At 39.1% G+C, this 24,565-nt stretch overlaps 1 protein-coding gene across 1 annotated transcript; it reads left to right on the top strand.

Moving 5' to 3' along the window:
- The first annotated feature begins 10,888 nt into the window (after nucleotides 1-10,888).
- Nucleotides 10,889-23,682, top strand: eif3ba (eukaryotic translation initiation factor 3, subunit Ba). Its single transcript, XM_063012538.1, has 19 exons — nucleotides 10,889-11,094; nucleotides 12,327-12,519; nucleotides 13,586-13,705; nucleotides 13,829-13,886; nucleotides 14,104-14,232; nucleotides 14,444-14,601; nucleotides 16,721-16,852; nucleotides 16,939-17,005; nucleotides 17,143-17,189; nucleotides 18,985-19,195; nucleotides 19,282-19,354; nucleotides 19,436-19,558; nucleotides 19,645-19,723; nucleotides 21,640-21,778; nucleotides 21,866-21,991; nucleotides 22,084-22,161; nucleotides 22,257-22,365; nucleotides 23,036-23,148; nucleotides 23,240-23,682. Exons 1-18 carry the CDS (start codon nucleotides 10,992-10,994, stop codon nucleotides 23,134-23,136), a joined length of 2,046 nt encoding a protein of 681 aa, XP_062868608.1. The 5' UTR covers nucleotides 10,889-10,991; the 3' UTR covers nucleotides 23,137-23,148; nucleotides 23,240-23,682.
- The last annotated feature ends 883 nt before the right edge of the window (nucleotides 23,683-24,565 follow it).

Below are 24,565 nucleotides of genomic sequence, written 5' to 3'. Positions count from 1 at the left end.
AACTGTTTCCTTCAGGGCAAGCAGCCTTTGCTGACTCATTCGGTCTGCGGAAAACTCCTTTGAATAGCGATTTTCCCACACAGGTGCCAGTTTGCAGACATGCCATGTTTTTGCATGGAAAGTTTGAGTTATGTGCTAAAAAGGCATTTCGAATCTTCCCTTTATTGTCCTGAACAATGATTGAGATCACTACTCTGAACCAGTCACACAGATGTGGGGAGACTTGCTTATTGTCCAGCAGTACTGGGTGTGTTGGGTGGATTGGACAAACATTATATTTTTACACTTGTTCTGAAAGCAGCAGCAGTCCCTGCAGACAAGTGTGGGGGGGAGGGGGGTCCTCATGTTGTTTCCAACCACACAGATGCCTTCCATCACGGCCAAAAGTCAACATTTTACACGTGAAAATCTTGTTGCTTTTAATTCACATGTATTTACTTCTTCCTAACTTCTAAATCAGCTCTTAGGAGAGGAAAAAACCTGCTTGATTATATTTAATGAGCATTTAATGGAACATGGCTAATTTAATAAGCTTTCAGTGTCAGATTAACACAGTTATGTTGTTCCACAGTGGGAAGGTTTTTTAACTGCTCTAGTATAACTTGTTAAAATGGTGGTTAAATGGCTCATAATGAAAATCAGTGCGCCATATCTCCGGGCGAATAGAGAGCTGCACATTTTAAAGCTGAAATGGAATTTTAGTCTGCTGATAATTTTAGAAGGTATTAACATGACCTTTGAGAGTCTGCTCTGATATAAAAAAAAATCACTAATGGCTGTCACTGGTAATGGAAGACTTCCACAGACCTTTTACCATTTACATTACTGTACTTTTTTCTAACAAACTGTGTGCCTTTAACATTTTTCTATACAGTTTTATAGTTTTTGTCTCTACTGACTGTACAAATTGTGAACAATTATGATTTACTGCAATACTTGTGCTTTGTATATAAGAACTGTATAAAATCAATAAACTGTTGAGTGCTGTTTTGATAGTCCATAAAGTAGTCCTGTCTTTCTGGATCATCATCATAGTATTTTTATTTACACTGATCTTTGGATAATATGCAGAAATAACCGTCCACATACATCTACGTTTAGCTGTGTTTTCCTCACTTTTAAACTTGTGTTATAGCTCGGGGTGCTTAGAAATTGTAAGAATCAGCTTTTCTGAGAGTCTAAAATGCTCATCGTTAAAAAAGCTTAACGTGGTTTAATGTACTAAATGAATGACATAGAAACACTAAACTTCTCTTAATTACTATGTTGTTCAAATGTGTTAGGATTTTAACAACATAACAAGGTGACGGTTCCACAACAAAACCCAGCAGAGCAGGAGAGGAGGAGCAGGGCGAGCATGTAAGATGTGAGAGGAGCGGTGTCTGTACAGACATGGTCTTTACTTTCTGATGAAATGGGAGAAACGTGCTGAATGTAGCACAGAAAAAGTAAAACTAAAGTATCGATCCCATCACACTAGTATCGATCCAATACCAATACCAACGTTGGTATCGATAATATTGATATTTGAATCGATCTGCCCTCCACTACCGAGAACTAACCCCTGAGAAGAGTCCCCTCAGTCAGGTGACTTTCTGACCCTTAAACAGGTCCTAACACACACTGTCCAACCAGCTCATGACCAATAGTAAGAACATACTGTATATCTAGAACACTGGGAGAATCAAATCCAGATTCAAAGAAAGTAAACTCAAAAGCTTTTGTGCAATAAAAAGAGAGTACAAACTGAGACCAGATCTCCTCAGCATAGACAAATCCTGACCAAGTTCCAACTCAGCAACCACAGACTGACCATAGAAAAGGGCAGATATACAAAGTCCTGGCTACCCAGAGGATGACTGGCTGAAAATCTTCACAGATTTAATCAGCTGATCCCAAATTATGAAACAAAGAAATTGTGAGAATCAGCTTTTCCGAGAGTCTAAAATGCTCATCGTTAAAAAAAGCTTAAAGTGGTTTAATGTACTAAATGAATGACATAGAAACACTAAACTTCCCCTAATTACTACTGCTCATAACTTCTCTCCAATTCTTTAGTCATTGTTTTTGTACAACAAGTGGGCGGCACAGTGGCTAAGTGGGTAGCACTGTCGCTTCACAGCAAGAAGGTCCTGGGTTCGATCCCCAGGTGGGGTGGTCCGGGTCCTTTCTGAGTGGAGTTTGCATGTTCTCCCCGTGGGTTTCTTCGGGTGCTCCGGTTTCCTCCCACAGTCCAAAGACATGCAAGTGAGGTGAATTGGAGATACAAAATTGTCCATGACTGTGTTCGATATAACCTTGTGACTTGATGAATCTTGTGTAATGAGTAACTACCGTTCCTGTCATGAATGTAACCAAAGTGTAAAACATGATGTTAAAGTACAACAAGCCACGTTAAGCGTTGTTTGTACTGTCTGACCAGTGGTAAACTGGGTTAAAGTTCAATCAGGTGAACTTTAGGCGCCACCACAAGTGCAAAGATCCTTAGCCCAACACGACAAAAGTTCACTGTGCGCTTCTCATGTGAATGTGCCCTAATTCTACCAGCTGCACCACTGTGCCAGGGTTACAATAGTGATAATGTAAGAGCAATATCTAACAGTGTTTAAACTCCCAAATATTTTGCTTCTGACTAACTACATTTAAGCTAAATGACAAATTTGCAAAAATCCAATTTAGTTTTTTCAGAAAGTTGAGTAACTGCATTTCCTGTGGATCCGACTCAAGATCAAACAAGAAATAAACAACAAAATATGCAAGTTTGTTGTTGCAGGAAATCCCCTCATAATTTTCAACCCAAGAGGATTTTCAGTAAGTGGCATTTCAGCTACAGCAATAGGAAGCATTCATACTAAATCACCTCCTCTTCCACTGAACTGCTATCCTCATGTATCATTAAAGGCTGTTTTTAAAGTTCCTGGATAAAACCACAGTATTAGTACCACTGACACTGTGTCTACTTTGCCATGGACAAAGAGACCTACATACGCTGCTCGTACATACTCAGAGCTCTGCATAAAGAAGGAGAGAATGTCCGCAGACACAATTACCTCCTTCTTCAGGCTTAACTTGGCATATTTCCATGAATAAAAACTCATGACTCTAATTATCCTCACATTTCCTCCAGGTTCCTTTTCTTCTGGACTTGTACTGAACTCTGATATTTAGTAATCTGCTATCAATGTGAGCAGCAGCTGCTGTGGAAGATATGCCAGTGTATTCAGCTGACCATCACAATAATATTAATAATAATGTGCTCTTTTAATGGGCCATGAGAACGGGATGTGGTATCCTAAACAAGAAAGGAAACATTTTCACAACCCCAAATCAGAAAGTTGGTACTGTATGGAAAATGCAAATAAAATAAAAACACAGAGTTTCTTACATTTACTTTGACTTTAATTTGATTGCAGACAGGATGAACCTGAGATATTTCATGTTTTATCTGCTCAACTTCATTTCATTTATTAATAAACATCCATTCCTGCATTTAAGGCCTGCAACACATTCCAAAGAAGTTGGGACAGTAAAGCATTTACTACTTTGTAATGTTGCCATTCCTTTTCACCACACTTAAAAGACACTTTGGCACCGAGGATACCAAGTGATTTAGTGTTTCAGCTTTTATTTTGTCTCATTCATCCTGCAAACACGTCTTAAGATGTGTAACAGTACGGGGTCGTCGTTGTCTCATTTTTTATTTCAAAATTCTCCACACATTCTCTATTGGGGATAGGTCAGGACTGCAGGCAGGCCAGTCCAGTACCCGTATCCTCTTATTCCGCAGCCATGCCTTTGTAATGTGTGCAGCATGTGGTTTTGCATTGTCTTGTTGAAAGATGCATGGACGTCCCTGGAAAAGATGACGTCTTGAAGGCAGCATATGTTGCTTTAAGATTTCAATGTACTTTTCTGCACTTTTCTGCATTTGCTGCCATCACAGAAGTGTAAATGACCTTTGCCAAGGGCACTGACACAGCCCCATACCATGACAGACCCTGGCTTTTAGACTTAGACTTGTTGCTGTTAACAGTCTGGATGATCCTTTTCATCTTTGGTCTGGAGCACACGGCGTCCATTTTTTTCTCAAAAAAAGACCTGGAATGCTGATTCATCTGACCACAGTACACGTTTCCACTGTGTGATGGTCCATCCTAGATGCCTCTGAGCCCAGAGAGGTTGACACAGCTTCTGGACATGGTTAACATAAGGCTTCTTTTTTTGCACAGTAAAGTTTTAAGTGACATTTGTGCATGTAACTCTGTACTGTAGTGCCTGACAAAGGTTTGCCCAACTTTTTTTAGAATGTGTTGCAGGCCTGAAATGCAGGAATGGAGGTATATCAACAAATGAAATGAAGTTGAGCAGACAAAACTTGAAATATCTTGAGTTCAACTGTCTGCAATCAAATAAAAGTCAAAGTAAATGTAAGGAACACTGCATTTTTATTTTATTTGCATTTTCCATACTGTCCCAATTTTTTCTGATTTGGGGTTGTACATGATAAACTCTTAAAGAAATATATGCCATACAGTGATCAAGGCAGTTATTAGCAGAGCAAGGCTTTCATAAGTGTGAGAACAAAGATCTACACCAAATGGGACAAACATCCTACAGAAGCCCTGCACACTGAATTATGTAGAGTCCAAAGAAAAACACAAAACATTGCCGACAGGGCAGAATTGGGCTGATTGTCTCCAATTACAAACATACAAAAGGATCCCTATATTTCTGGACGTACCTGAAGTCGAGTCCCAAAGAAACCCTGCAGTTTAAAGAGCCACAGAGCCGAGAACAAACCCCTGAGAAAAGTCCCCTCAGTCAGGTGACTTTCTGACCCTTAAACAGGTCCTAACACACACTGTCCAACCAGCTAATGGCCAATAGTAAGAACATACTGTATATCCAGAACACTGGGAGAATCAAATCCAGATTCAAAGTAAGTGAACTTGAATTCTTTTGTGCAATAAAAAGAGAGTACAAACTGAGACCAGATCTCCTCAGCATAGACAAATCCTGACCAAGTTCCAACTCAGCAACCACAGACTGACCATAGAAAAGGGCAGATATACAAAGTCCTGGCTACACAGAGAATGACTGGCTAAAGATCTTCACAGATTTAATCAGCTGAAACACTGACAGAATTGGAAAATTACAGATCATTCTTCTTGTAAATGTATCAAAATCTTAATTTTAATTATTATCTTTATTCACTATTGGAACTTATTTTGTAATTACTGTTCCTTTTATTATAATTTTTGTTGTTATTGCTGTGGCAATATTGTTTTTATTACATTCATGCCAGTAACTCCTAAAAATGTGTTCCTCTTTGAACGAAAAAAAGAGCAACTGAATATCAGCATGCATGGAACAAAAGTACCATCTGGTGGAAAATGTTTGAACTGCATATCCCTAAAAAACCTGTCCTGAATGTGGGAGTGTGGGAGAAAGCCTAAAATATGGTACAGTGGCCTTATCAGTCTCATCAGCAGAATGAAAAAAACCTCTGTGTTACTGCAGCAGACTTGAAGAAGGTCCTAATGAAGGTCCTTTTTCATAAAGAAATTCAGACCATTAGATGTGTCAAAAGTTGTGGTCTAGGTGTTACCCCGAAAAAATAATAATGAAAAAACACACAAGAAAAGCAAAAGAGAACTTAATATTTTCACAGTGATTGGGAGGAAAAGTGTTTGTTTCATTCGCGGGACGACGGCAGAGAGCGGCACAATGTGGAGAGAGTCCATTTAAATCGTACACTGGAACAAATTTCTGTAGTTTTTACAGTATTATTACTGTAAAATGATCAAATTCTTACTGTAGAACCTGTACACAGCATTTTACTGTAGATCTGCAAAGGATCAAGGTCAAGATTCAGGGCTGGGTGAATTCTACAGTATTATTTCTGCTGTGAATCACAATTACGGTAAATTTAAGTGGGATTTTCCCCGTCTTTGGTAATCCGCTTGTTAAGTGGTGACGTGTCGACCTTATGAAACGTCACATCCGGGTCCAAGTTGGCTGAGTCCCTCGTATTTTCAATATGCTACAGTGCTGTAGGCCGTACTGCTTCAACAGGTCCGAGTCGGAAAAAAAACTACCCAACTGTCTTTTTACCGCTTTCCTTGCGATTAGATATCATGAAGTAATATTTTTGTTCATAATTCAATGTAAAAAGGTAAACTGTCATTGTATATTCATTACACGTGTTTCAAGCTTTTTTTATTTATTTCATATAATAATGTGAGATTCTGGATTTTTACTATATAAGCTATAAGCTATACTGATTAAAAGTAAAACCAAAGAGTTAGAAATGTCAGTTTTCATGTAATGAATTAAAAATATGACCGCTTACCTCTTGATGAGGCGACATGAAATGAATTAATGACATGAACTTTTCATGATATTCTGATTACCTGAAGTGCACTAGTGTTCTGCACATCTTGTCTTCTTTGTATCTTAATGTATGTTTCTAATATATATATAATATATTGTAGCGTCAGTGGGAGGAGCCGTGGTATCCAGGCTTACCGTCAGCGTGTATCCCAGTGTGGGAGACTGGGTGGCTGCGGTGAGAGCTGGATAGGTAGCTTATATGTTTGTCTGTTGTATGAATGTATGTATGTGTGTATGTATGAGTGTACGTCCTAAACCACTGAGAGATCTGACAAGGGCAGCTCACTCGAGGCCCCGACGCCCGCCTTCCTGCTCGCCGGCGCCACATTGGTGTCAGAAGTGGGATTGTGATGTCTGGGTGGCTTTGGTGGTTCGGTGGGCCAATTATGCCCGATCTGTCTCAGTGCGCTGGCCCCGGGGTTGTTGCGAGGGCATGGAAAGCCAGGTGCAGCAGGGGTGTTGAAACAGCGGCTCGGCAGTGTAATGGGGTGAGGTCCGGACATGGAGCCACCCAGTGGTCGCTGGTGAGTAGGTCACCGGGACGGTTGACCTTTAGGGAGGGGGCTATGTAGCGTCAGTGGGAGGAGCCGTGGTATCCAGGCTTACCGTCAGCGTGTATCCCAGTGTGGGAGACTGGGTGGCTGCGGTGAGAGCTGGATAGGTAGCTTATATGTTTGTCTGTTGTATGAATGTATGTGTGTATGTATGAGTGTACGTCCTAAACCACTGAGAGATCTGACAAGGGCAGCTCACTCGAGGCCCCGACGCCCGCCTTCCTGCTCGCCGGCGCCACAATATGTATATAATAAGACCTTTTCTCGTCCAGACCGCTATTGAAAAGGACTAGACATTTATCACTCGGGTAATGTTTGTAAATCCAATTTCCAACGACAGCAACACGAGTTCCTTAAGTTTTCCACAAACAGAATTTATTTTAACTTTCTTCTTACATTGACTTATCCGTTAATCCAAGTTTCTTATAAAAACTCACTATGTTCGCAATTGGCGTATAACAAACAAAACTACGATCATAAATCTATTGCTCCACGTCCTCTTTCTTTTTGTATATTTGAGAAATATTGTCGGTATATAGAGTCAGTACAATTCTGCCCCCCGCAGGCTCCACCGAAGAGGACTAATGAATAACAGCATACATTGATTACCAGGAAAAATCATCAATAGCTGAAATACCAAGTCTCCACCTCAAATAAGTATTCTTTAACCAAAGAGAAAATATTTATGACAATAAACATAGATCATTACAATTAGTGCAATATGGATCTTACAATATATATATATAAAGGTTTACAGGTTTAGCCATAGTTGTTTGCGTTTGCGATTAGGTTCGTTTGGCCCCGGAAATGACGCGTGACGTCACACTTAACAAGCGAATAGTACAGTTTGCATTATATCTAACACAAATACTCGTTTTTTTTATCACTCAGACAGAAAGACGTCTTTATATCATCAGTAACAACTAGCTAATGGTCTAGCCAAAAGTGATACACTAGAGAGCCAGCGTTCATAACATTACCAACATAAGCTATTTGTACATGATATTTTGTTATTTAGTTGATAACGCCATCAGTTGAATGTATGTAGGAGTAACAACACTGTTTGTAATGTTTGTGTGTATATGAGGCTGTGCTGTAGCTCCATGTTCTATAGGTGAAACTCATCACTCGTTTTTTTCTAGTTACCCTGAGGCATGTGTAAGTAGCCTCCTGAAGTGGACCAAAGCAAAACAGAGCCCCAATACAGGTAAGAATTTTAAACAGCACACTTTTAATAGTAGAATGTGTTTATTAATGTGATATCTTTAATGAGAGGTTAGGAATTAACAAAATTGTCATAGTCTCCAGTCTTGTATATACATTTCTACAGCAGTAACAGTAATTCCTTGTTTTATCTTTACAGTCCAGGGAAGAAAACTTTAGCCCAAGATGTAAAATGTAAATGTAAAACAAATGCACTTGAACATTTTTGTTTTTGTTCAGAACAGCTGTGTTTATAAAAATATGAATTTATTTATTTAATTATCTATGTATTTTCAAGAACATGTTTTCAAATGTTGAAATTCAATAAATGATTTTTTGTTACAAATGCAGTGTCTTAATTTTTACAATGTATAGTTATTTTTTGAATATTATTTTAGTGTTAAATGCTGTAATGCCTTTAAAGTAGTCTGATATTTGCTGTAATTAAAAGACTGTGATAACAATTACAGTAAAGTGATTACTGCTGTAATAGGTTACAGTAATGTGAAATTACTGTAAAAAGAGCTACAGTACTGTGATTATTACTGTAATAAATATTACAGTATTTTATAGTTACTGTAATTAAATTTGCAGTATGCATACTGTAAAATTTATTACAGCAACTTACCGGCTAATTGCTGCCAGCAAGTTACTGTACATTTCACAGTGTCCTTTTTACAGTGTAGCTTTTAAAAAATCTTACTTTAACTGATCATTTGTACAAACATGGGACAGAGTTCGTGATTTGTTCTAAAACAAAAGTAGTGTTAAGTACAAACGGGACATTGTTTGAAGATGGGACTGTTAATGATTTCCTAAAAAATGCTACAGAAGTCATCATTTATAAAAATAAATAAATACATAAAAAAAATTGTGTGATTTTGATCAAAATGCTACAAATATGCTCATTCATACAAAACCGTCAGGAACAATATTTACAAAAATATCAAAGATGTGATCGCTCTGACTTTCAAATATTGAAACTGATTGAGTTGAACAGAAATAAATAATGTTACATGTTTAAATATGTCTGTGTTTCCTGCCATGGTAAATCATTGTTAATAATTATTGCAAGAAATAATTAACATGTGATCAGACAGTCTCTTCACATATATGAATATTTATTATTATTATTATTAATCATAATATTATCATTAAAGGTGAACCATGCAACCTTATGTTATTCAGGAAGTTTGTATCCTACAAGTAGCCCTTTGGCTTACTCAGTACCCTTAAATCAGCCCTCTGTTTCGAAAAGGTTGGTGACTCCTGATTTAATATATGCCAATAGTTTATTTTTGAGGAATTTCTCATGTTCATCTACAGCTGAATGTTGATAAAAGTGCCTGTATAACATTTGGAACATGTAGCTTTGTCTCAGAAGTGGCTTTTTGTTATTACCGTATGGGATGAAAAAATATCGAGATATATATCGTATATCGCCATTCAGCTAAAAAATATCGAGATATTATTTTTGATCCATATCGCCCAGCCCTAACGTCCCTGTCATCTTGAAGGCAGCATGTGTTGCTGAAAAATCTCAATCTGCCTTTCTGCATTAATGCTGCCATGGCAGAAGTGTAAGAGACCCTGGACATGTTGCTGATGGCAGTCTGGATGATTCTTTTCACCTTTGGTCATATTTGGCAATACACATTTCCACGGTGTGATGGTCCAAATTAGATGCCTCAGAGCCCAGAGAACTCAATGCTGCTTCTGGACATGATTAACATAAAGCTCCTTTTATTTTGCACAGTAAAGTTTTAGGTTGATTGTGTGAATGTAACTCCATATCATAGTGCTTGACAACCCCATACTGTTATATATATTTGTGTTTGTAGAAAGAATGGGACAAAATAACATCTGAAACACTTTATCACAGTGCTTAAGCATTTTGTAAGTGCTGTGAGAAGGAATGGCAACATTACAAAGTGGTAAATGCTTTTTCATCCCAATTTTTTTACATGTATTGCAGACCTGAAATGCATGAATGGAAGTATATTAACCAATTAAATGACGTTGACCAGATAAAACATGAAATATCTTGGATTTAAACTGTGTCTGTGAGGACTTGGTGTAATTGGTGCCCATGGTGTATTACTGCCATGCACCCAGCTTACCCACTGTGATCCTGACCAGATGGAAGTATTGATAAAACTGTATGTATGTATACTTTTAGATATTTAAAATTAAAATACAGAAGTAAACTTGGCTTAGTAAACTTTGCTTGGCTTGTTAACCTGGCTTAATAAAATCTAAAAGTCACAAACATTATAAGCGCATATATTTTAATGCAGCCCAGTTTCACGATTGTGAGCTTTGGCTATTCGCCTTTGCTCTCCGACAGTACGTTCCGCTCCAACGTGACCAGTTGTGCTCACATGTACTGATTTTCAAATCATCTCCACGCCTATTCTTTCCTGTGGATATGATGTGTAAATCGAAGAATCCACACGGCTTCGTCGCGCGTTTACCCAGACGAACAGGAAGCGAGCCTATACCGGGATAAACCAAGTTAAATAGGGGGGGGGAGACTTGTTTGCCTAAGATTCATACAAGCATTTTTTCTGTACGTAATCATTAAAACAAACCAAAATGCATTTTTAAATGTGATTAACTTCACATATTGTGCTTTGTTTTATAGTTGTAACCTAGATACATGTGCGTTATTATTTTAGGTTAAGAACTGTGAAGCCGGTTTCGCACACATGGCTTGTTCCTTTTCTCCTCGCTAGGTGGTTAGCGCCGGCTGTAGCGCACATGGTCCTGCGAGTAAAGCCTCTGGATTACGATCATTAAAATTAGCGGGACGCATTAATCCACCCTAAAGACGACTTTTCGATGAGAGGTACGGAGGACATGGAGGCTGAAGTGGAGTTTGATGACGGCGAGGAGCCCTCATTCAGCGATCCCGAGGATTTCGTGGATGACATCAGTGATCAGGGTAGGTCGCCTCGGGAAAATCATTCGGCTGTATTGAGGCCCGCTAATACCCAAGTAGTTGTAGCAAAATATTATTGCAAGTCAATTTATAGAGCGCAGTAAACTTAAAAGAGCCTTGCGCAAATATATTGCATATACTTTCTCTGCCTTCTGGGTTGCTATGCTATGTAGCTAACAGTCGTTTTTTTTATTCAGCCTAACATAAGGCCACAACTTGTGGATGAATCCCAAATCGTGTCTTGTTGTACATGTAGTGACCTAGGTAGAGGGTGGAGGCGGTTTCTTAATACCCTACGTAGTGCACAATAGTAGGGAGGATGGGCCTGTTAGCATCAAACTCCGTCCGTTACACTAGTTAGCTGCCGGTTAAATGCTTTCACAATATGTTAATGTTAAGCCGTAGTAGTAGTTTCTGAGCTGAATAACTACTTAGGTTTTAAATCATATGGTGTATGAATAACTAAGTAGCTGCATACTGTTATGGATCAGTTAACTTATATTTGTTAGCTATTTTAGCGATGGAGGACAAAAGCTTGCAGTCTTGCAGTTGCAGGCTAACAGCTAAGCTAGCCTGAGTGGTGCTTCATAGATGAATAATTGTTAGTTAGCTTCCTTTGTACCAAGCTGACAGACATGAGCCGCATAGTAACATAAAGCATAAACATAAAACATAAAGAATATAATTTGTTTTGTTATTATTTTGACAGCTGTCAACAGCAGGTGCTGTTTGATTATAGTTAAAATAGGATGGATTAAAATCATGTCAAGTCATATAACTGTCATTTTGTCACACAGCAAACTTGGCTGGAGTAAACTAGTGTTTTATAATATTGTTAGACCTGTGTGTTGTACTAGGCATTAAATAGTACATTTATTATAGTAGTATATGATATGTAATTTAGGAATTTATTTGGCTTGAATAATGCCAAAGTGAAAGCTTAAATATAAAACATATTAAACATAAAACAGTGTAGTAATTTTTTCTGAACATTTCCTTGATGGCATGTACATTTACATTTATGACTTACTATTGTTAATTAATATAATCCAAGGCTAAGGGCTTTGGTCAACGGGCCAATAATGGCAACCTTACTGTAGTGAAGCTTAAACCAGCAACTTTCTGATTAATAGTTTAGCACCCTAACGTAGAGCTGCCACAGCATGTATATTTGATCACAAGTCTGTTTGATTCCTAATAAATCTAAAATAAATGTTTTTTTGTGCCACTCGCAGAGCTACTGGAAGATATTCTCAGGGAGAAACCTCAAGAAGCTGATGGCATTGACTCCGTCATTGTCATTGACAATGTTCCTCAAGTTGGACCGGATCGTCTAGAGAAACTCAAGAATGTCATTCACAAGATCTTCTCCAAGTTTGGCAAAATCACCAATGAATATTACCCAGAAGCAGATGGCAAGACTAAAGGGTAGATAAAAAGTTGACTGCTTGACTAGGAGATGGACACACCCACTTCTTGATGATTTCATTTTTCTTCTTTCTTGGGTTCCACCTACATTCTCATTGTTGCACCAGTCTTATGTATTGCTGTCATGCCACAGTGCCTACTGATTAGTCCTAAGTAGAGTCAAATTATGCTCTGCATTAGCGGTTGCACTGACTTGCTGCTTGCAGCATAAGAGAACCAGTAAAGCTATTTCTCAATGCTTTCCTAAGCCCTGCTTTTATTCTTTAAGTCTGCACATGATTTCCACAGTGTATGAAGCAGTAATCCAGTTCCAGTTGCTGGAGTTTCTAAAGTACTTTCTTTTAATGATGTAATGTATAAACAAATTTAGAATTTGATGCCTGGAACACACTGGAACAGAGGCATGTTTAGCTTTGTGATAATGAGAGAAAAATGGTTTGGGAACTGAAGACATTAATTGTTAGAGTGTGTGTGCTTGACTGACCTGCCTGCAGTCTAAATCTGTCTCCTATTGAAAATGTTTGGAGCGTCATGATGAGGAGAATAAGACAGTGGCGACCACTGACTGTTCAGCAGCTGAAGTCTTGTATCAAGCAAGAATAGAGAAAAATCCTACTTGCAAAACTGCAACAATTAGTGTCTCCAGTGTCTCATTAATAGGAAAGGTGATGGACCACAGTGCTGAACATCCCTCTGTCTCAACTTTTTTTTATTGTGTTGCTGGCCTAAATTCTTAATATGTTTATATTACAAAATACAATGAAGTTGATCAGTGAAAACATTGGAAATCTTTTCTTTCTACTTTTGTCAGTTAAAAAAGAATTAAAGAGAATTAACAAATTACATATTTTTTTGGTTACATTTTATCAAACATATTAACTTATTGGGGAATGGGGTTACAATTACAATTAATGTGACTGGCATGATGGGGAAAGAGAAACAATTCTGTTGTTAAACTTAGTTATTATATGTCATTATAATATCATTAGCTAAGAATTTGTAATAATCATACATAATAAACCTGTCATGATGAATCAACCCTTCATGCATTCTGGTTGTTTTCTAGGTACATCTTTCTGGAGTACTCTGTTCCAAGTCATGCACACGAAGCTGTGAAGAACGCTGATGGCTACAAGTTGGACAAACAGCATACATTTCGAGTCAACTTATTTACCGATTTTGACAAGTATGTCCTAATAAATTTGGAACCTGTAGAAAAAATTGTTGTTGGATGCATTTTGTTGCACAGTATATTTTGATGTAATTGGGGAAGTGCTGGTTTAAATAAATGGTTTCTGATTTTATTCAGGTACATGACGATCAGTGATGAATGGGAACCTCCTGAGAAGCAGCCCTTCAAAGACTTTGTAAGTGCCTTTTGTACAGAATGTTAAAAGACTTGTTACATCTGATGTTTTATATTTTATTACAAAGTACATTCTTTAAGAATAAGACTAAAACTATTCTAAAAATAAGGGGGAAAATGAAACTAGTCACAAAAAAATTAAAGGGACTAGTACATCAGTAGCAGAATTGTTACCAGTGTCTGCATATACAGATTGTCTTTAATACAATACTCCACAGGGAAATTTGCGTCACTGGATGGAGGATTCCGACTGTCGTGATCAGTACAGTGTGATCTATGATTCTGGTGAGAAGACTGGCATTTTCTCCAACGATGTCAAGGAACCTATTGAAGTGGAGGAGAGAGCTGTAAGAAATCTTTAAACTTTCTGCTTTTCTCGAACACATTATCATGTTCTGTCTTTCAAATATTTACACAGTACTATAGTGGCCCCCTTTTTAGTTTCTTCTACTTTTGCTGATTTGTCTCATTTAAATGATTTAGATCTTCTAACAAATTTTAATAAAAAGACAAGTGAGGTCAAATACTTAAAAGAATATTTGTGTGTGTGTCTTTCAGCGGTGGACGGAAACATATGTGCGCTGGTCTCCTAAAGGCACTTACCTTGCCACGTTTCATCAGAGAGGTATTGCCTTGTGGGGTGGTGAGAAGTTCAAACAGATTCAGAGGTTCAGCCACCAGGGAGTCCAGCTAATAGACTTTTCCCCTTGTGAGAGGTTTGTAGAACCAATAAAGTCCTCTTGTACTGATTAAGTTAGGAGCTTGTTGATATAGATTCTTAACAGCTGAGGGACAGACACATCGGATCTCAATTAACTAAAGATTCAAGTTGAAAATCTTTACTAATATGAATTGTGTAAATTGTTGAGAACAAAATGATGTAACAACAATCAATGGAAACCAAAATCAACCCACTGAGGTCTGGATTCAAAATCCCACCGAAATCAAGCTTATAATGTGATTCTGTAGTGTGTATGGCCCCCATGTGCCTGATGTGACAGCAGATGGTGTCCTCCCACCTTCCTGAATCAGGGCATCACTGAGCTCCTGGAGAGCCTGTGGAGCTACTTAGTGGTGTCTAATGCACTGATACTTGGATAATGTTCCAGAGGTTTTTATTTGTATTCAGGGAACGTGAGGGCCTCGCCATGCCACCCTCCAAGGATATGCCTCTCCAGACCATCACTGACCCTCTGCCAAACTGGTCATGCTGGATGATGGTGCAGGCAGCACAACATTTATGCAACCATTTCACATGCTCAGTGTGAACCTGCTCTCATCTGTGAAGAAAATAGAGCAGCAGTGGCAAACTTGCCAATTCTAGTGTTCTCTGGCAAATGCCAATTTTGCACGGTGCTCTGCTGTGAGCACAGGTTCCACTAGAGGATATTGTACCCTCATGCTGCCTGTTTCTGACAGATAGGTCAGAAACTTGCACAGCAGTAGTTGCACTGCTAGAGGTGATTTGTAGGGCAGCATATATTTGCCCTGCTGCTAGGTTGATGCTCTTCTACACCCATTTTCAGCTCTTCTCATGTAACTGCCCATGTTCTGGCATCTTCTCTATGTTCTTGAGACTGTGCTGCAAACCTTCTTGCGACGACACGTTTAGATGTGCCGTACTGGAGGAGCCGCACCACCTGTGCAACCTGTTCATGCTAGCAGTAGTGACAAGGACACTAGCAAAACTAGAGAAGAATCATTCAGGGAGAATAAGGAGAGAGTAATTATCTGTAGCCACCACCTGCAAAACCATTCCCCTTTTTGGGGGTCTTGCTGTGCCCTCTCCAGAGCACCTGTTGTTGCTTTCATTAATTTCATTTGCACCAAAGTAGGTAAAATTGATTTACAATTGTTTATGTTTCCAAATTAAACAGATTGATATCCTTGAAGTTTAATTAACTTGGTGTTATATGGTAATGATTAAGTTAATTACACCGACCAGGCATAACACTGACCACTAACAGGTGAAGTGAATAACACTGATTATCTCTTTATCACAACACCTGTTAGTAGGTGGGATATATTAGGCAGCAAGTGAACATTTTATCCTTAAAGTTGATGTGTTAGAAGCAGGAAAAATGGACAAGCGTAAGGATTTGAGTGAGTTTGACAAGGGCCAAATTGTGACGGCTAGACAACTGGGTCAGAGCATCTCCAAAACTGCAGCTCTTGTGGGGTGCTCCCGATCTGCAGTGGTCAGTATCTATCAAAAGTGGTCCAAGGAAGGAACAGAGGTAAACCGGTGACAGGATCATGGGCGGCCAGGGCTCAGTGTTTCCACGTGGGGAGTGAAGGCTGGCACGTGTGGTCCGATCCAACAGACGAGCTACTGTAGCTCAAATTACTGAAGAAGTTAATGCTGGTTCTTATAGTAGGTGTCAGAATACACAGTGCATCACAGTTGCAGGGCTGTTTTGGCAGCAAAAGAGGGAACAACACAATATTAGGAAGGTGGTCATAATGTTATGTCTAATCGGTGTATATTTCATAGTCTTCCTATAACACACACCTCATTTTACAATTTAGCCAGCTGTGTCAAAACCCAAAACTTGCTTTTAAATCTTTATTAAAATGTGAGTTTTCCTGATCTTTGGCCAATGTTTCACAGCATATTGTTGAAAAAGATGTTTAAATAATTGAATGTCATTCATGGCTTTAATGAATGTGTATGAATATTTATAAAGGGTCTTTGTGATTAACCCGCTGATTACAGCATCCTGTTCCGTGACACTTTCAATCACACTGCTCTGTTTCCCGATGCATTTCTATCCTCGTTTGCAAGTTGGCAAACTGTGTAGTTTATGCTGCTACTGATATCCTAATTCTTTGCAGGTATGTGGTTACATTCAGTCCCCTTATGGACACGAAAGATGACCCACAAGCCATCATCATCTGGGATGTTCTGACCGGCCAGAAAAAGAGAGGTTTCCATTGTGAGAGCTCTGCTCATTGGCCAATCTTCAAGTAAGTACATTTAAACAGTTTTTGAGCAAATTTGTTTCAGATTTTATTTGGTTATAATAATTTGACTTTTTTTTTTTTAATTAAAGGTGGAGTCCAGATGGCAAGTTCTTTGCAAGAATGACTCAGGATACTCTAAGCATTTATGAAACACCTGTAAGTATCACATGTTAAACATGAAGGAAACTTATTTTAGTAAACAATTACATGGTATCTTCATTTTTTTAAAGTCAGTTTTATTTTGCATACTTATGTGGCTGTGAACTAAATAAAGACATTTTGCTTTCTTTTAGTCAATGGGACTGCTGGATAAGAAGAGTCTGAAGATAAATGGGATAAAGTAAGTTAATAATTATAAGTATTTAAATCAGATGTATTTTATTGTTGTGTGCATTATTTTGGAGGTGCTCGGCTGCCATGTGTTGTCTACATTGGTTTGGCACATTACAGTTGCCCCCAAATAAATTTCGGATTCATAACTAATCTTTTCTCCTAAGCTAGATGTTACTGTAAATAAAGTCATCATTACAATTAAACATCATATGAAAGAAAACCAATGGTGTATTTTAAAGTAGTATGATATTTTGTTAATACTGCCATGTCACAATCATTCAACCATCACATAATATTGCTAATCTTTAAACCTATTGCTAGTATGTATGACCTGGGTTATAGATAATTAAACCTTAGGGAATCAATAACCAGCTGTAATTTGCTTCAGCTGTGATGTGTTAATTAAACAACATCCAGAGATTCAAGTGTTCAAAGTGTGAAAACTAAGGAGCTGTCACAAAAGCTAGAGACACCACTGGGAGTATTGTCCTAAAGTTCCAAACTTACGCCGCATAAGCAAACTTGCCTGGCTACAGGAGTAAGCCTAAAGTTCAGTCTAGAGGCCATAGCAATTTTATCAGGACAAATGCGTCAATGGCAACCATAAAATCACCTAACTAAGAACTTATTGGCCTGACATTTTTTGACCAGAAAGCACTGGAAAGGTTAACTGGAATACACCAGAAGAAATTTGGATAGACCTTGAGAGCTGCGACACAGTTCTATGGAGTGCCAAATCAAATCTGGTTTGACCATATGGATCATGTCTGGTGCAAGAAAGGCAGTGCTTATGTGTGCCATGAATAAATGAGTTTATGTAATTTTATGTACAAAGGTCTTAAAAAGCTGCACATTATGTCACGTTCTAAAGAGATTCAAATACAGACACAAAACCACAGTGAGAGCCATTATCCACAAATGGAGAAACCTCGGAACAGTGGTAAACCTTCCAGGAGTGGCAGACCTACCATAATTTTACCAAAAAAAACCCAGACAAACATCTGAGAAACTGCAGGCCTCACTTACCTCAGTAAAAACACCCGACTAAAATAGCATCCATGGTAGAGTCGCAAGGTTTAAAACACCTGCTGACCAAAGCATCATCTCATGTTTGCCAAAAAACATCTAGATGACCCCCAAAACATCTGGGATAAAGATGTGCACCACATTTCACATTAAGAACATCATACCAACCGTCATAAATAGTGATAACAGTGTGAAGGTCTGGGGTACTTTTCTTTAATCTCATTAAGATGTTGTAGCAAGACTTTAAACAGGTGGTCTATGCTCAAATACTGTAATGTAGCTGAATTAAAATTAAAAAGTGAAGAAGAGTGGGTTGAAGTTTTTCCACAGTGATGTAAAATACTTATGGCAAGTTATTGCAAACGTTACAGTTGTTACTGCCATGGGTGAAAACCAGGTTTAGAATGGCAATTACATTTTGAACAAGTCTTTATCTTAATAAATGGACTGGGGGCAGCATGATGGCTCAGTGTGTAGCACTGTCGCCTCACAGCAGGAAGGTCCTGGGTTCGATCCCCAGGTCGAAGGTCCTGTTTTCCTCCAGGAGCGCTGGTTTCCTCCCACAGTCCAAAGACATGCAAGTGAGGTGAATTGGAGATGCTAAATTTTACTTGACTGTGTTTGACATTAAACTTGTGAACTGATGAATCTTGTGTAATGAAAGTGTGTAAAACATGATGTTAAAATCCTAATAAATAAGTAATAAATGGACTGATCATTTAAAAGCTGCATTTGGAAGATCTAAAACATGTAACATTTATGTCAATTATTTACAGAGATTTCTCCTGGTCCCCTGGTGACAACATTATTGCGTTCTGGGTTCCCGAGGACAAAGATATCCCAGCGAGGGTGACCCTCATGCAGCTTCCATCCAGGAATGAGATCCGAGTACGAAACCTGTTTAACGTGGTGGACTGCAAGCTTCACTGGCAGAAAAATGGGGACTATCTGTGTGTAAAGGTGGACAGAACTCCTAAAGGAACACAGGTATTGAAGTCACAGTGCTCGTCCTAGAGCTTGTAGAAAAAGAAATAAGATTTGAGCTCAACTCTTTGTTGTTTTCTTTGTCTTAGGGAATTGTCACAAACTTTGAGATCTTCAGGATGCGTGAGAAGCAGGTTCCTGTAGATGTGGTGGAGATGAAGGGTGAGGAAAATACCACGCCTGATAAGATTTGTGTCTTTGTCTCCTGCTCTAGGTTTATGTTTAATGCTTTGTTTGTTACAGAGGGCATCATTGCCTTTGCCTGGGAACCTAATGGCAGCAGGTTTGCAGTGCTACATGGTGAATCCCCCAGGATCAACGCATCGTTTTACCACGTCAAGAGCAATGGCAAAATCGACTTGATTAGTAAGTGTCTTCCATGTGCTTGGTACTGATTTTCTTATTTGTTTTTGGGAAGCTCATTAGAGAACCTGAATTGTTCGCTGTTTCAGAAATGTTTGACAAGCAGCAGGCCAACAGCATTTTCTGGAGCCCCCAGGGTCAGTTCTTGGTCTTGGCTGGATTGAGGAGGTATGTACTATGAACGTGTATTTACATGTAGAAATATTAACATGTATTTATAGAAAAGCTAATAGCTGGAAATAAAACCTGTCAAACAGCTACATTTTGCTACATCCAGGTATTAGGAGTCATAATGCCCTATGCCTTAGTAGAGCTGGGCGATATGGCCAAAAATTTTATCATATATATATATACACTGATCAGCCATAACATTAAAACTACCTCCTTGTTTCTACACTCACTGTCCATTTTATCAGCTCCACTTATCATATAGAAGCACTTTGTAGTTCTACAATTACTGACTGTAGTCCATCTATTTCTCGACATACCTTTTTCACCTGCTTTTACCCTGTACCCTTCAATGGTCAGGACCCCGCAGGACCACTACAGAGTAGGTATTATTTAGGTGGTGGATGATTCTCAGCACTACAGTGACAATGACATGGTGGTGGTGTGTTAGCGTGTGTTGTGCTGGTCTGGGGCGATCAGACACAGCAGCGCTGATGGAGTTTTAAAACACTGTGTCCACTTACTGTCCACTTTATTACATTTTCTGCATTTTCATTTTCTGCATTTAGCAGACGCTCTTATCCAGAGCGACTTACAGAAGTGCTTTCATAGTAAACATTTCATTTCTCAAGTTTTAGTAAACAACAGTCAAAGAACACGAATCTGCTGAAACCTGTTAGAACCAAAGTGTTTTTTTTTTTGTTTTTTTTTGGAAATGGAAAAAAAATGTTAGTAAATAAGTACAAGTCAGCTTAAGTGTTTAGTAAAAAGGTGGGTTTTTAATCGTTTTTAGACAGCAAGAGACTCAGATGTTCGGACAGACAGAGGAAGTTCATTCCACCACTTGGGTGCTAGAACAGAGAAGAGCCTTGATGCTTCTCTTCCTTTAGTCCTGGGTGGAGGATCAAGTCGAGCGAGACTAGAGGCTCGGAGGTTGCGTGGTACAGAGCGGGGTTTGATTAGACCATGAAGGTAGCTTGGGGCTGGTCCATTTTTGGCTTTGTAGGTGAGCATCAGTGTTTTAAACTGAATGTGTGCAGCTACAGGAAGCTTATTAGACACTCCTACTTAGTTGGTCCATCTTGTAGACGTAAAGTCAGAGACGATCGCTCACCTATTGCTGCTGTTTGAGTTGGTCATCTTCTAAACCTTCATCAGTGGTCACAGGGCGCTGTTGGTTGGATGTTTTGGTTGGTGGACTATTCTCAGTCATTACGTCCTTAGCCATGAAACAGGTGACGGCTGCTATGTCATGGTGCCTTTTTGTCTTTGTTCCATACGCGGTAACGGCAGAAAAAGATGCCATAGCTGACTTGCTTAAAAGCAACTCCACTGCTTGATGGCTGGTTAATAATCCCCCTTTTTTTGGAACAATGTCACAGAGAGCAGACAGCTCACCTTCGCTTTCTTATTTGCTTTTAAGGTTCTCTCCACTGGCCATCTTCCTAGCTTGCTTCTGTTTAGGCGCTATTCTTTGCCTTGTGTAATTCAGCATGCAGCCTGATTGGCTATTGTGCCGGCTTTACGGCAACCCTACCTGCTGTGTGATCAGGCTGCTTTCTATGGCTTTTCAGCTCTAGTGAGGCAGAAAAATAAAACGAAAATAACGAAACTAAAAGCTTATCATTGTAATCGAGAAAGTTTATCGCGATACGTTTTGAAACCGTTTTATTGCCCAGCCCTTTTCTTAGGTGCAGTTTTCTCTGACATACAATCCACTTGTTGTATGTTTTTTAACCTTGTTTGTAACCGTAGCAACAATAAAATGCTGATGATTGCACCTACAAGGGTCAGTACCTTTGTATAAGGTTGGCAGGGCTGGCAGTCACACACAGTCTTTTTTATAAACCTGTCACGACAACTAGAAAAAAATCACTTATCTTTACTTACCTGTTTATTTGATTTATCATTGACAGCATGAATGGCGCCCTGGCATTCGTAGACACATCAGACTGCACCTTGATGAACATTGCTGAGCATTACATGGCCTCTGATGTAGAATGGGACCCAACTGGCAGATTTGTGGTGACCTCTGTATCCTGGTGGAGTCACAAGGTCTTTTAAATCTCTCTTCTGAAATTAACTCATAAAATTCATGTTTAAAAAATTCCACCCTCTAAATGTAAACGTTTGTACATGCAGGTAGATAATGCCTACTGGCTATGGACATTTCAAGGACGCTTGCTACAGAAGAACAACAAAGACCGTTTCTGCCAGCTGCTCTGGAGGCCTCGTCCACACTCTCTGCTCTCACAGGAGCAGATCAAGGTAATGATGGAACGCACGCTCACAAGTTCTGCTTTTGAAACCACTGCTCCTTCTAGGAAAGCACTCATCTCTGTTCTTACTGATCTTACCAGGTCATTAAGAAGGATCTGAAGAAATACTCCAAGATCTTTGAGCAGAAAGATCGTCTCAGCCAGTCCAAGGCATCAAAGGTAGAGGACTGTTTAATATCTCTTCTGGGATTTTTGTGGGTTTTTATCATGTGTGTGGATCCAGCCTACTGACTTCACTGTGATCTTCTATTCAGGAACTGGTCGACAAGAGGCGTTCAATGATGGAGGAGTATCGTAAGTTCCGTGAAGCTGCAACGAAGATGTATCAGGAGCAGAAACCTCTCCGCCTTGAGCTCAGAGGAGGTTGGTATATTTCAACTGTTTCTGTGCAATAAAATATGCTGCAGTGGCAGAGATGACATTTGTTTATAGCTGTGGTAATTATCTGGACCATATACCAGGCTAAACTACATCATCAGAATTCTGAATTCACCCTGAGGGTACGTCTTGAAAATGACTTTGTGACAGCTGAGCAGAAGAGGGGAGCTAATCTTGAGAATGTGCAACCACATGATAATTGGGTCGGATCAGGGTCAGACCACGTTCTCACCCCAAGGAACTGCATAAGAGTTTGTTTGGGACCAAATCGAGACCACTTGGGTGTGTTTTCGTCCAGAACCAAGTGTGATTAGTGTCTTCACACCTACCCAAACAAATCTCACCAAGGGGGAAAGCAAACATGAATCTGATTTAACCGGACTTAAGCGCAAGTGTGACAACATCCTACATCGAAACGTAATAGTTCTTAAATGTGGGAAAGTAAAAACTGACATCCACTGGTCCCTGGTGCTTCCCTGGTCCAGTCCCTTGTGCTTGTGCATCAGGGATTAATGTTTAAATATGCAAGTATAAGCCAAGTTGACTGTAAAATTATGACCAAATTAATTAATCTGTGCACCTTTAATGCATTTAGAGCATATTTATCTAAATTAATTATAAAAAAAACAACCTGGGATTGTTTTTGTTCTTTCAGGCGTAGACACTGATGAACTGGACAGCAATGTTGATGACTGGGAAGAGGAGACCATTGAGTTTTTCATCAATGAAGAAATCATTCCAATCGGAGATCTGTAGTCCCGAAAGCAGGTAATGTCTAGTTTTTAATCGTATAATAGAACTAGAACAATCTAATGATGCAGTTCCTCATTCTGTTTGTGTGTTTTTTGTTTTTTTTCAGAACCGTTTTATTCTTGAGGAACGTGGTTGCATTGGGGGGAAAATCGGCATCTCTCTCCAACATATTCCTTGTTAACATCCAGCCAAGTGCCTTTTAATATTGGTTACTGTGGAAGGAGAATTTTGTGCCACTGTTGCATTTTGCCATCGTATCCAGCTCTGGAAGACTCTACCTTTGCCGCCATCATCCTGAGCAGCACTTGGCGGGTTTACCCTCTGGTTCCCGCCTTCTTAGTTGAACGTTTACTTCAAGTTTCTTACCATGACAGAACATGCAATGAAAAGTTTTTACACCTCAGCGTGGAGCAAAGACATTTTGTTTCCAGACATATTCTGTAGGGTTAACATGTACTTTACTGTGCACTACAGTGGGCTGTTTCCTCCTCCATTCAGATTACCTGATATTAAATGCACAACAAGGTAATAAAGTATAATCAAATTTCAGTGTTTGACAGATCGTGTCTTTTCTCAATTTTCTGCAAGCTAAAGCTCGGTGTGCGTTCTCTGATGTGCTTCATTAATAGCCCTGCTCATATAAACTTTTCAAGATGCTTGATGCTTGCTGCTTACATCATGGTTAAACAAAATTAACAGTAAAAAATCTTGTTTTCTTAAGGTGGATGGTTTTAAATCCTTTAATTCATGAATTGCCTTGCATTCTTGTGCCCTTTCATTAACAGCCAAATGGGGCTATAATATATTACACAATGGAGTTCTCCTAAAATACACTTACTTGTACACATTTGAAGGTGAAAATCTATATCGCAACATTTGGAACCCTTTTGAGTAAATACATAATAAATTCACTACGATGTATGCACCATCACATTTTAAACCTTGAGACATTGTTAGTTAACTTACATAAAGTTAATGTGTAACAGCTGTCTACAGTGTTGAACTATACTGCCATAACATTAAAACCACCTCCTTGTTTCTACACTCACTGTCCATTTTATCAGCTCCACTTACCATATAGGAGCACTTTGTAGTTCTACAATTACTGACTGTAGTTCATCTGTTTGCATGCTTTTTTTAGCCTGCTTTTATCCTGTTCTTTAATGGTCAGGACCACTACAGAGTAGGTATTATTAAGGTGGTGGATCATTGTTAGCACTGCAGTGACACTGACATGGTGGTGGTGTGTTAGTGTGTGTTGTGCTGGTATGAGTGAATCAGGCACAGCATTGCTACTGGAGTTTTAAAATGCCGTGTCTACATCTACAAGACGGACCAACTAGGTAGGAGTGTCTAATAGAGTGAAGTCAGAGACGATTGCTTATTTATTGCTGCTGTTTGAGTTGGTCATCTTCTAGACCTTCATCAGTGG

The sequence above is a fragment of the Trichomycterus rosablanca genome, chromosome 2 (genome assembly GCF_030014385.1).
Source record: "Trichomycterus rosablanca isolate fTriRos1 chromosome 2, fTriRos1.hap1, whole genome shotgun sequence".
In the NCBI taxonomy this organism is placed as follows: domain Eukaryota; kingdom Metazoa; phylum Chordata; class Actinopteri; order Siluriformes; family Trichomycteridae; genus Trichomycterus; species Trichomycterus rosablanca.
This window is presented reverse-complemented; position numbering and strand designations above follow the sequence as displayed.